This window comes from Tinamus guttatus, unplaced genomic scaffold (genome assembly GCF_059628265.1).
Source record: "Tinamus guttatus ecotype Peru unplaced genomic scaffold, ASM5962826v1 Tinamus_guttatus_pri_ptg000710l, whole genome shotgun sequence".
Classification (NCBI taxonomy): Eukaryota; Metazoa; Chordata; class Aves; order Tinamiformes; family Tinamidae; genus Tinamus; species Tinamus guttatus.
The window spans coordinates 1,355,570-1,369,138 of record NW_028289244.1 but is presented as its reverse complement, the minus strand read 5'-3'; the positions used below and the strand labels follow the sequence as shown (position 1 = coordinate 1,369,138).

Here is a 13,569-nt window from a genome sequence, read left to right as displayed (position 1 = left end):
CTGCTGGGACGGTCGGGCCCGGCTCGTGGTACCGCTGGCCCTGCAGCTCTGGTGCCGGCCCGGCAGCGCCGCGATTTGCCTGCAGGAATATCCCTGCGTGTGGAAAGCGCCGGATCCCCACGGCCCGTGTCCAGGCTCCGGCAGCCAGGCTGCACACCCAGATTCCTGGGTAGGCTTGGAGGATATCTGAGTGCTCTGCTCGGGGTCACACTGCGAGCTCCGAGCCTGGCCAAGGACGGGGTGTCCACACCGCAGATCCGCACCGGGAACGGGTACGGAACGGCCGCTCGCAGGCCCTGCCTGCGCTAGCCCCGTGGCAAGAAGCAGCCAGCGCCGGGTTTCTAGGAGGCCGCATGCTCGAAACGCAGCTCGATTTTTAGCTCTTCCCCAGCACTCCTGGTTCAGACAGGGGCACTTCAACACACAGAGCGTCAACGCCAGAGCCTGCTGCCAGCGTCGCAAACACAGGGCATGAAGAGAAGGAGCAGCCACAGCTCCAAAAATGAGGATATAAACCCAAGTTCTGTTAGTGTTCCAATGACAGGGCAAAGCCAGCTCTCTGGCTGGGTCCCAGAAAAATTCCCATCTTCACTCCCAGAAACTCCAAGGAAACCGGAGTAGGGATGTTAATGGCTCTAGGAAATGACAGGTCTGTGAGAGTCTTGATTTAAGAACGCTGCAAATTGCTGCAACCAAATATTATGATGATTATTTTTAAATTCATTGCAGACCTCAAATTGAAAAGTCATTCTGAATAAATGTCAAACCCTTGATGGCTGGTTTTGGTTTCAACTTTCTGCTAGTGTGAACATCTAATTCTAAAGCAGGGAAAAAGTACTTAAAAAAAAATATCCATTCTCCTTGTCAAGAAACTGAATTAAAAATAAAAAAAGAGAGAAACGCAAGTGAAAATCAGCTGCTTTCAAACTTAATTATAGGGGTTTTCCTTCCCTCTGAAAGGCTGAAAGAGAGGAGCAAGGCTAAAGACAAAGCGGGTGATGAGATGCAGCCGTGGGCTGTCTCTGTTGGACATTTCATCGACGTCTAATGGCAATGATTTTACCATGCCTAACAGCAGATGCCCATATGTAATACAGAAACAGTGCTCCAGCTCAGCTCTTTGAGCCTTTAATTCTACAAAATAAAGGTCACTCAAGACCAAAGTAGAGTGCAATCAGCTGAGGAAGGGGGTTAAAAATTAAAAGCTCAAATGAAAAATAGCCAAAGAGCATCTGGCAAAAAGGGCACAACCCCAGGCACTGACAGCCTGGACGCAAACCAACTCCCTAGGTCATATTTACGAGCTCACATAAAAACTGATCATAAAATACCCACGAGTGTTTGTTATTGTACATTAGCATATTAGAGGTAGTAAAATTTACATGATTTGGAAGTTACATTTCTGAATATAAAATTCATAGCATTTAATCTCCCACTTACTTTACATGTTGTCCCATCGATAAGCAAGTAAGTATCTAAATTAAAAATGCAATACAGAAATAAATCTCAAATGTCATGATCAAACAGTCAGCCTGGAAAAGCAGATTTACAGTCCTGGAAGCGCTGGCAGCGGCTCCAGCGGGAACGCTGCTGTCACGGCACGCAAATAACTGCGGGCAACTCCAGAACCAGACTCAGCTTCATTTTAATAGATTCTAATCACATTTGTGAGGGATCTGGGAGAACACGATCACAAATCCTGCACGGATGCCTGGAAGAAAACCCTGTAGCTCATCTTCCATAGAACAACTAGAATAACCCGTAATAGTCATGTCTATTGAAACATTTAAGCATACAAAGAACTATTTTAAAAGGTTTACTAGCAGCGTATGTTGAAAACACACGCATGCATATATACACACACAGGAGCACCTCGTATGTGCTGTGACTGCATTAAACACGAGGAGGATTCTGAGGTCTCAAAACCGAGCAGCTGGGCAAGGTAGGAGACGCTGGGCTGGCCACTGCCTGGACAGGCTCACTGGGGCCCTGTTGCCCGTGTGACGTTCTGTGTTTCCTCACGCAGGGAAAGCTCCCGTATTTCGGGGTCCTTGCTGGCCGGGAGGAGCGCGGGAGGCAGCAGGAGCGCGTGAGGAAACCGGGCCTGGCCGGGCAACGTGAAGGGACGTCGCCATGCCAACCGCGAGCACGAGCGGCCTGCAGGGCCCGCGGGGACGGCGATTCCTGCTCATGGAGGGGCATCGCTCTGCGCGGTCGCGCGGCGCGCGAAGGAGGTTGTTTTGTGCTGGAAGGAAGACGCTGACAGACATGACACGTCTCTTCCTCTCATAACCACAGCTGAGCACCCTTCCAGGAAGGGAGGAATAGAAAAACGAGCTTCTGCCGCCTTACTAGCACCGTGGAAAGGCGTGTGACAAGAAAGAGAAAACAAGAAGAGTATGCAGCTCGCCCAACGTAGCGACAGCTAACGTGATGGGGGAAAGGCAGCCCAAAGGTCCCGCATTTCTGTCTGCGATAGATGAAGACATCAGCAGTACTGTACTCCAGACTATGCGGTGCACATAGCAGCTTCCCTCAAACACACAATTACTTCATTACAAAGAGTGCAAGGACTTACTTCTATTTTAGGCTGGCTTAATATAAAACACTTGTGATCCATGGAAGGAGAGATGACAGAAATATATCTGTGTCAGATGACTCCAGCTACTCTCATGGCCAAAATCTCTTATGTAAAACATAGCCCAGGTTCACTGAATCCTTCGCTGTCCCTCTAGGTAGTGCCTTTCTGCATCACTTCCCTGGCACTTTGCAATAAATTACTTCATCTAGACCACATATGGATATTGTCATTTGCGACTACACCTCAGACCTCAAGGTTAGTTCCTAAGAAAGGGAATAACTGAAGATTTAGGGCTTCTCTGAAAGAAGAACATCCTTCAGAGTGCCCGGCGTTGTGCCAAGGCTGGCCATGCTGAAGGAACGCCATCCTCGTGGTCAAGACATGACGAGGGCCCTAGAGAAACTCCCACCGTCCAGTACACATCTGAGAGAACCAGTCAGTTGGTTTTAGTGTTGTTCAAACCCCAAGCCATAGGATGAAAATATTATTCAGTTGGAACCAAAGTCTAATTCTGACTCAAAATTCTCCACATCCCACCTCTAATTTCAAGCATTTTACAACGTTCACTACCTCACCTACCACAACAATTTGACAGGGTTAAAGCAAAAAAAGGAAAAAGAGAGGTGACTCACCTGGTATTTCGGACATTGCTCTTTTGCATCAGAGAAGGAGGAGGATGAATTGATTGAACTATCCAGGGAAGAAGAGCTGTCTCCTCCAGGCTTCAGCTGGCAACATTTCCCGAAAACCCTCACCTGAGCATCACTGCAGAGTTTCTGAAATACAGACATATGTGTTGACATGAAGACCCGCAGCCACAAAATCACCACTTAGCAGTGCTGCACTTGCTACTTAAGACATTTAACAGCAGAAAAGCACGTGCCTCCGGAGCAGGGTTAAACAGTATGTACCAGTCTCCTGCGGCTGGGCTTTAGCGAGGAGCTACCAGGTCGCTCCATCTTGCTAAGGAGCTGCCCGCCTCTGGGACTCGACGAGGCTCAGCTTTAGGCCCGGGATTACGGGAAAGGGTGGCAGGGCAGGGAGCGTGCGGGAGGGTGGGACGCGGGTGCCACCTGTGCACGGCGCCGGGTGCCCAGTGGGGCAGAGTTTGCAGAGCGGTGCCAGCCGCACCGCGGCCGGAGCGCTCTGCTGCGCCCAGATGAGGAATCACCCAGCAGGAGAATTCAGAACAGGCCCTTGTCATGGGTAGAAGCAGCGAGAAGTGCCGTTATGCTTACAGATCTCCTCCTAGCTGTGTCTAAATCCCCAGGTCTTTTGGAAGAGTGGTGCAGGGGTGATGTTTTCCTTTTCCAATAAAAATGCATCCTAAGACCGCACAAGGACAAAGCTGAGAACCCAGCTAGTGGCAGGGAGAAGTGAGGAAAGTTTCCCAAAGGGGCAGAGGAAAGAAGTTCCAAGCAGGATAGGTCCCTTCCTGATATGAGATTCAAGCAAAGAGTTGCAAAAAAAGGAGTTAGGAGAAAACAAGGCTGAAATTGAGAATTGGAATTGAAGTACAGAAGCATTCAGACCTTTGCAGGGCTGCACACACAACAACCCCTGTAAACTGGCGCTAGAGATGCTTTGCCATGGCTGTGTTCAGTATTTAAGAGCATCTGTGATTTCCCCTGCACACCCCAGATTCACCAGAGAACAAGCACACAGTTGCTAATGCCATTACCCTCGGGTACTCGCAGCACTTCAGAGCACAGGTATCAGGCTGGCAGTATGCACGTTTACTGGTGGGCAGCATTCAGAGACAGAAAGATGTCTACACTGCTCCAAGTCACTCACTAACTAAGCCCTAAGACTTTTGTGATTAACATTTCCTTTGCAATCACCTAACCAGGAGAGCAGCCTGGAAGCAAAGCGTGCGGGAAGCGGGTTCAGGGGACGCAGGGAAATGCAAAGGTGCCGCGTGTCCTGGCTTTGCCCCTGAACTCGCGGCTCTGCATCATTTAAAAACATAAGGATGGCTCAATTCTTACTAGCGCTACAGAAAAGGAAAAGGTAGAACAGGAAAGGTGTGCAATCCCACCTGCATCTCACCAGGCTATTAACTTCATGACTGCTCAACAGAGCCAGCAGCAACTGTCTATTTTGCAGGATGAGAAAAAATGCCAAGCCATGCAGCAAAGACCTCAGCGGACACGCTCCTGCTTCCTGCACCACCAAGCCCACTTTGGGGAGGGAAGACGACAGCCCACGCTGCCCTCCTTTGCTGGGGAGGAAGTTGGGAATCTCACATCTCTGGCCTCAGCTGTGCCAGTTGCTTTTTTGGGGGGAACACCTTGGATACCAGGTGGCTTTCATCTGGCCCTAGCAGTGGGCGAGAGCTAGGCAAAACAGCAGAAAATGTCAGGGATTATCTAGCTCCACGCGGCAGCTCGCACTGCTGCTCCAATTAGAGCGCGGCCGCCGCCGAAAGCCTCCGGGAAAAATGTGCAGACAAGTCAGTAATTCTGTGGCAGAGGGGAAAGGCAACGTGCAGCAGCCTCCGCGTGCCGTGCTCTACCTCCGTGCGCACCCTTGCACCGCGGCAGCCTCCCAGCGTGACATCCCGGCGAGGACGCTGAACTCCCGCAACGCGCAGCTTCGTTAATGGCTAATATCCGTGGCGCGAGCACAGTACACAATGGCTGGAGCATGTGAATGATAATCATATGACTTTAGTAGGAACTCGTGAACCAGAATTGCATTTTATCTCTGACACAAACAACAATGTCCTAGGCTAAGCAAGCATCATGTGATAAAACCACATAAAATCCACAGGGTTACAGAAGCTTTTGCAGGCAAACCGCATTTCAGCTTGCATTTTCCATCGGATGTTGAAAGTTCCCTTAAAAAGATACTACTTTAATTAAGCTTGCCTGAGGTTGCGAGGCCATTAAATGCATTTCCACGAGTGGAAAAAAAAAAAAAATCTGTGCATTTAAAAAGAAGCTAAATTTGCAAATTATTGACTTTTTGGTAATTTCTTGTCATCGGTGCTGCATTTTTCTCCATAAAAGCTTACCCTAAATCCACTGAAGAGCAAGATAGCTTGAAGTTATAGTAGCCTAATGTAAAAACCAGAGGCACATTCTTGTTAGGTCTTTGCAGGGGAATTTACTGAACCAAGAGGTCAGATGTTCAGGACCTTTCCAATACCACCTGTCAGAACCTTGCAAACAGTAAATCATCCCTAAAATGCAGGACACTGACAAATCTGAGTGTTTGCTCTTTCTGAAGCTTCATATGTTCTTAGGAATAACCTGTTGGACTATTTGATGGAGTATCTGCAACACTCCTTTCCTCTGTAACTGCTGCCTCCAAACGTCAAGGTAATTTTAGATGCCCCAGGTCTTGAGACACAAGACAACAAAGGAGTGGGATGACTTGTATTCCAGTATAATATTGCAAACATACTCAAGTTAGGTTTCCAAACATAAAAAGGTAACCAAATTATTTTAAAACTGTGCAGGGGAGATACAGAACTTGTGGGAGTTCCTTCCAAATGCACCTCACTGCAATACAGCAGCTCTCTGAGCACAGTGCTGCTGGTGAACCCCAAAAGGCACATGGCTGTGGCTGTAAAACCCTCACCAGGAAGGCACATCCACTGCACTGAGCACAGGAGCTTGGAAAAGGAGGAATTTCTACTGGGCACGTTGTACTTTGGGGACAGTGAGAGTCTCCTAGACAGCTCAGAGGAGCCTGGTGTGTTGAACTAAATCCAGACCACGTGCATGCGTGTTAGGGGCTGTGGTGACAGCACAGGAGACAACTGTCATCATGTGCTTTACTCTTTGTTACCTCCCTGCAGCAGCAGGTGCTCAAAGACCACTGCGGTGGCGGTGACTGAGAAGCCTCCGTATCAAAATACAGTTGCTGTCCCCCAGGAGTCTGGAACTCGTTGCTGGAACGGGCTAGTCAGCAAGGGGGGCTTCACATAGCTGAAAAACTCTGCCAGAATAGATGAACTTACTGCTGTGCTTTATAAATACAACGATGGTCTGAACGTGTAATTAAATACGCATCTGCCTAGGACATGGGGATCACTTGCCCTGGCATTCCTCCCTCTCCCTTGAGTGGCACAGCAAAATCCAGGTATCTTTTTTAAGAGAGAGCTGTCACTAGTGCTACATTTTCACTTCATTTGCAGAGTTAAGTTCCTCTACTATTCAGAGTTCAATGAAAGAAGTAAAGACATCTCTCTGGTACCCCGCTGTTACCCTGCCACTGCTCTCCAGAGAGCACAAGCAGAGCTCAGAAGGTGGGACTCCATCCCACCTTATCTACTTATCACTGGCTGCCTTATCCATCCCCTTGGCTCCCTGGAAACCTTGTCCACAGAGATAGCACAGCCTGCCACACACACAAGTCACCCAAAGGCAAAAGGCTCCCTATCCCACTACTAATCTCCCCAGCAATTTGCTGTTCAACATTTATTCAGCGCTGCAGTACACGGGACACGGGACTAGTCCTGGCCCCTTTAAAACAGCATGCTAATTTAATGTTTTTGGATAAGTGAGACATGGGGAGTCAAAGAAATTGCCACAATAGCAGATCAAATATCATAGGACCTTTCAGGTGAATCATCCCAAATTAAAAGCAACCAAGTGACTTTGCAGAATTGAACTTCTTGCTTCCTGAATCCAACCCCATTCTCTTTCTTTAAAGTTGCACCCCTCAGGCTCAACCCCTGCTCCTTGGCATCTCCACTCCCTCAGTTGGGCTATAGAAGCTTTTTCTTCTCCAACCCCTTTCAAAAATCCCCCTCTCTTTCATTTCTTCCAAAAAAACTGCTTCTGGCAATCCTTCTGTGCCTCATGGAAAGGAGCCACTTCCCTCTTTCGCGCCCTTGGCTTTTCCCGCTCGCCGCAGGCACTGCGCAGGCGCCCGATCCCGGCTCGGCACCAACCCCATTGGGCTCTTGTCTTCCTCCCTGCTCTTTGGCTTTTCTCTGGCCCCTTCATACTCCTCCTCCTCCGCCGGCTCCACAGCTCCCTCGACGCTGACCTTCACACCCTGAAACCTTTCGGCCTCTTGCAGGCCGCCAGCACCTCCCTCTGCTCAGGTCTCTAAGGGTGAATTCTCCTGGCGCAAACCACCAGCAGACAACACCAGAAGAAAACAAATAGCTAAACCAGCAGCTAAAAATACCCCCAAACAACAACAACAAGCTCATTCATCTGCTCGGAGTGAAGTGCTGGCGCGCGTTCCCCTCCAGCTTCTTCCTCGCTTGACTCCTCGCTTCTCCCTTGCGGCATCCTCATCCCATTCCTGCAACTTCCTCACCCCATTGGTTTCCAGCCCCTTGAGGCAGAAACCTCCATTTTCAAGCGGTCTCTGCATGGCGACACTCACGTCCTCACGTCCTCTCGGCCGGCGCGACGCGGCGTCAGGGTTGACAAGCCAAGCGCTCGCGCGCAGCGCTGCGCACGGCAGGGCCTGGGCCGCCTCGGAGAGGAGCGGCGCCGCCTGCCACGCTTGACAGGGAGCCCAGAGCGGGCCCAGCGGGGGGACCCCAAGGAGCAGCTGGGGCCACGCACGCCTCGTGCCCTGGGCGCTTGGCACAGCCCAAGGAGCGGACGTGCTGCCCAGGCGGGCCTGCCCCGGGCCTGGCGCGCTCACCACGTCGCAGCCGAGCTGGTGGCTACAGCGAGCAGAAGCAGGTGGGGAGGTGCTGTAGGAAGAGCGAATAGAGGCAGAAACGAGCCTGAGCTGCCCAAACCAGTCATGGGCCTCAGCGCCATCCCCTGCAGAGCTAGTGACGTGGTCAGAAACGAGGCGCTCGTCCGCGTGGGGTCCCAAAAGAAACGGTTCTGCAGAGGAGACTGCGAAGCCGAGCCACCAGCTTGCCAGCTTCAAATCCTCAGGTTGCACCAGGGGAGGCTCAGGTTGGATATTAGGAAAAATTGCTACACGAAAAGAGTGGTGAAGCCTTGGAACAGGCTGCCCAGGGCAGCGGTGGAGTCCCCGTCCCTGGCAGTGCCCAAGAAACTCACAGATGAGGTGCTTAGAGACACGGTTTAGCAGGATGGTGGTGATGGGCTCACGGTTAGACTCGATGATCTCAAAGCCTTTTCCAACCACAATGATTCTATGATTCAAGATGCCAGAAAGCGAGAAAACCCCAGGGAGGGGGGCAGGGAGGTGGATTTGCGTGCGGAGCTGGGCTGTTTGGTGAAGGCGTGAGCGCCGCTGGCTGCTCCTGTCACACGCTCTCTCCCGATGCGTGTGCCCATGACGCCCGGTCACAGGGCTGAGGAGAGGCCCAGGAAGGGCTTGGGCACTCCCGAGGCAGGAGGAGCAGCTGCAGACCCCGGCCACACACCTGCTCAGCGTTCTTCATCCATTGAAAAGTGAAAACCTGACATTTTACATCTGAAACTCAGGAAGAGTTTCCTCTGATGCGCCTTAAATATTGCAAGTTACGGAATTTGAATGGCTGAGTCATATTTGGCCTTGGTCTGCTGCACACAACTCTTGACATATACTGAGAATACAGATATATAGAGCAGAGCAAAGTGTATCTCGCCTTACTTCAGGCATATGACTCGCAAATTATGATGGCTTTCAGTGAAACCATTTCATTGCACTTCTCAGAAACCAAGAGCTGTTGCATAGCTGGCAAGATCCAAAAAGTGGCACCTTGCGTGCAGCTTCCCCGCATTAGACAGACTGTGATCAGAGCAGCCGGGGCCACTGCTTGGCATTTTTGCAGATATCACCCATAGGCTATTTATAAACGCAGAGGTATAAATCACGTTAGGAAACTGGGGGGTGAGATGCAGAAAGCATTGGCTTTTGTGAGGCTGTTAACAGATACCCTTTCACGAGGGAGAGCACCCAGCCCACACACGTCTTGCTGCAAAGGGCAAGAGTGCCTTGGAATGTGCTTAGAGCCAAGATCTGGCTTTGTATAGGCAGGGTGTGTCTTTGTTAATGAAAATCGTGATAAAGAGCAAGAAAAATAAACAATGCGATTCCTTGAAAATGGCCAGTATGTTCTGCTAACTGTACAGGCCTGTACTGAGCTTGCAGCAAGCTCAGCCCAAGACTCTCGTGCACGTTTTTACCTGCATAAAGTTTCTGCTGATGCAAAGGGGGGGGTGGGGGTTATTTATTTATTTATTTATTATTTTGTGAGGAAAGTTTTGCCTGAGATGACACTATCTGAGTGCTGCAGAAGGTGGATATCATGGCAGGGAAATAGTTCAAAGTGTACTTTTTCAAAGTCTGTTAATATGACCAAAAAAAGAGAAATATATCAAGTTACCATAGACTCATACTGAGCATTTCAACTAGTTTGGGACCAGTCTTCCTCCAGCAGCCTCACACACTCATCTCATAGGAACAGTGAATGCAGCTGATTATTCCCCTCCACTCACCTTCCCCTTTAATTAAGAAAAATAAAGAAGCGTTTAATATGGAACCAGACTAGATTCATTATTAGCCATTTATTCGGCTGCTAATAAGCTGTCACAGTCAGCTACCTTTCTGAAATAAACCCAAGAAGATCAGCCTGCAAATTTTGGGTACAAATTGAAACCCAGGCAGTTCCGTCTCCATGTGAGGAAGAACTTCTCTCCTGTGAGGGTGCCAGAGCCCTGGCACAGGCTGCTCAGAGAGGCTGTGGAGTCTCCTTCCCTGGAGATCTTCAAACCTGCCTGGATGCCACCCTGTGCCCTGTGCTCTGGGTGTCCCTGCTGGAGTAGGGGGTTGGACTGGATGATCTCGAGAGCTCCCTGCCAACCTCAACCATTCTGTGATCCTGTGATTCACTCTACAAATACAGATCTATCTTAAAGGGATTTTAAGCCTTCAAGAAATCAATAAAAATATACATAGTGTACAAAGCTTTATCTGCTAATAAAGCAATAGTAATAAGCAGTGCAAATTACTCATATCAACAACCTCTTCAAAGACCTCTTGCCTATAAAAACCTCTGTTTTCCTGGCAAGAACACCTGAACGCCGACAAGAATAGAAACTTACAAATTAATAAAGCCATGCTAACAAGTTAAATTTAAAAAAGATGCACCTCCCAAATTCTCAAAAAGAACAAGGAAAATGGGATTTGTGTCTGCAAATATGCTATGGAAACTAAAGAAGATCAGTGCCCATGACCCACGGATTGGCTCCCAGCAGATCAAGTATGTGGAGGGAGCTGAGGATCAGGGTGAGGAGCACCAGGCTGGCAGCATTCAGCAACAGGCTGGAGAGCGTTCAGCACTGCATGAAGAATATTCTGGCTATCCTCCAACATTCAAAATGAAAATCAGGACTCAGGGTAAAATGTTATTTTGTGTACTCCCACTTACAGGACTTCATGCAGTCCTACGGGATAAAGCAACTGTGATCACGAGTTTCAGTTTACACAGTGCTTTGTGCTTCGAGAGCTAAAACACTTTGCAAGTGTTTCTGGAGAAGGGGAGAAGGAAGTTCAAAGCAGTTAAAGTGTCCAAGCTCACAGAATCACTTAGAGTAACACTGTGGCTAGAAATGAGATCTTGTGGCCAGAGTCCCTGCTTAGAAATATCCTCATCCGGCTGTATCCATTGCGAGTTCAATTAGTAGTTTACCGAACAGACCATGCCAAACGGAAAGCCCAAAAGAAAAGTTTTCAAGTAACTATGGGCCAGCAGTTGGAAACAACAGTTGGTAAAAGCTGAGCAAGCAGGACAAGGTAGGAGACAGGACCAGGAGGACTTTCCAAATGGGAAGGCAGACCCCGCGACAGAGAGCAGCCACGCCACAAAACCCTTTCAATAAATACCAAATTCACCAAATTCATTGCCCCCTGCAGCCATGGGGGAAGCCCTCTCTTTGCAAGGACAGAAAGTAGAAGAGCCCAGGAACAAACATCACTACAGTATTTAAAGTGGTAGGGTGAAATCACTGAAGCTTGAATCATTTGCAATTTAATACACACTTATATTTGCCCCTGAATATAACCAAAGTTTAAACATTAATATGAATGAAGCAGAGAATTTATGAGTTACCAATCGCTATCTTAAAAAACATATGGAACGTAAGCACGTGAATTATTAAAATACTCACCGATACTGAAACATCCTCTATTTTCCTTTTAGCACTGGAGTCGAATAAGACATTGCGCCCTCTTCTTTCACAGTCCTGATACACAATCAGTCGGATCTGACTTGGGTCGAACTCCGGCAGAGGCCAGCTTCAATGAAAAATAAGAAATCAGAAGTATTAATCACAGCAATTCTTTATTGCACTGCCCTTCCTACATTATCTGCATATCCAACTTTATTAACACACAATATCCAGCAAATGCAATGTCATTTTCTCAGACCCTTTGATCCCGTAGCTGGAATGGGGCAGACAAATTACCCTGGCACGAAGGGAACCACTGCAGGGCGGCCCTTCAGCCGTGGTGTGTTCAGCACTGCCAGGCAGTAACGCGGCCAGGAGCCCTCGACCCTCTGCTACCCCCGTGCCCAACAACTTCCCTGCAAAGAGCTCTGTCTCGAACATCGCTGCACACAATCTGGATTTTAAGACTGCAGCATAGATCTTCATTTTTAATGACCAGAACAAAATTCTTTGCAGAATGCAAATCCTAAGCAGAGTGAGGACGGATGTGTACTGTGACACCACAGGATGCTTTAAAACGAGCAGCCAGACCAATCTCATACCAGGTAACCCTAAATAGCACCAGCCAGACCGGCAAAGACTGTTACCCAGGGGCTTGGGCATCCAGGTTTGCTCACACCTTCGCTCCTCCTGGAAGCTAAGAAATGAGGTGGCTGCTCTTTCCATGAAATCAACAGGAAGCAGAGGAATCAGCAAGCTACGAGCCATTTCCTGTATCACGTGAAACTCTATCCACTTATCCTTGGCCATCAGGGACGCAGTGTTAGCATGGAATGATCACCAAGAAGCATGGATTGAGGACCTGGAAATTTCCAGCCTTTGATGAAGGACACAGGCTCCCAGCTCCAGGGAAGGGGCTGTAGGCGTATTTCTTTCAGCAAGAAAACTCCCAGATATCATAATATGGATAAAACTAAACTTGGGATGGTTGGATCCAAGATGACAGTAAGTTTTACTCTCCTTTTAATTCACCACCAAAAGGATGGACTTCTCCATGCCTGCACTTCTATGTGATCTCTACACAGGTGATGGTCCGCATCCCAAGTTGTATCCTTGGTTGTAGCAGAGATTTGATAGCCAAAGCCAGCAATCTCTACCAAAATTTTTAAGAATGCCCAGCCCCAATTCATGGGCTTTACACCATGGGCAGCACCAGCTGGGTAAAACCACGCGTCAGCGCATATAGTTACGTGCTCTCTTGGAAGAGGAAATCCATTTCCTAATCTGCTCAGCCCCACCATTTAGCAACACCAGAGAAAAACAGAAGCTGCAGAGAAGATACCGTGCAACAAATGTCAAAAGCAACTTTTACAAGAAAAAACCTTGAGCAATTTGAAACTGAAATAACTCAATGTCTGCTGGATCGGGGAGCAGAGAGTCTTGCAACTTGGCTGCAACAGCGCTTGAAGCCAAGCATCGTCCCCCAGGGGCTGGGTCACATGAGGAGCAGGCTGGGAACCAAACCAGTTCTATACCAAAAAGAAGCATTTGACAAGATGAAAACCTCAGAGAGGAGTTTACATAGAGCAGGGGCCTCTGCTAACCAGCCCAATCCCGCATTTCCGAAGAGATAAGGAAACAAACCCCATCTTGCTCGATGCATGTTTGGAGAGAGGCACTGGTGCATCTGGAGAGGCTCACGGGGCCTGCAGAAGGGCCTGACTCCAGCTAGAGATAAGAGGCAAGCGAGACCGCAGGATAAACTGGCTCCAGGAGGAGCCTCCTCCTTATGTTTAAGTGAAATGGGTGGAAGTCCGGAAACTTGTTCCGTGAGCTGGGCCGCTCGTATAAGCAAACAGCATGTGATAATAACAAGGGCCTGCTTGCCAAGGAGGTACTATCACTTGCTCCACCCTTGCAGTACATTCGAATTTCCTCCCG

The 13,569-nt window shown here is 48.9% G+C and overlaps 1 protein-coding gene across 5 annotated transcripts in view; it reads right to left on the bottom strand.

Annotated features, from left to right (window-relative positions):
- Positions 1 to 13,569, bottom strand: part of FNIP1 (folliculin interacting protein 1) — a 178,498-nt gene that overhangs the window by 17,566 nt on the left and 147,363 nt on the right. For 4 of the 5 annotated variants that reach the window (XM_088536917.1, XM_088536918.1, XM_088536916.1 and 1 more), the window contains exons 2-3: positions 11,629 to 11,755; positions 3,214 to 3,357 (exon numbers count right to left, since the gene is read on the bottom strand). In XM_088536917.1, coding sequence (XP_088393043.1) covers positions 3,214 to 3,357; positions 11,629 to 11,755 — 271 coding nt within the window. The remainder of the gene's footprint in view (positions 1 to 3,213; positions 3,358 to 11,628; positions 11,756 to 13,569) is intronic. The other variant, XM_088536919.1, reaches the window with a different exon arrangement.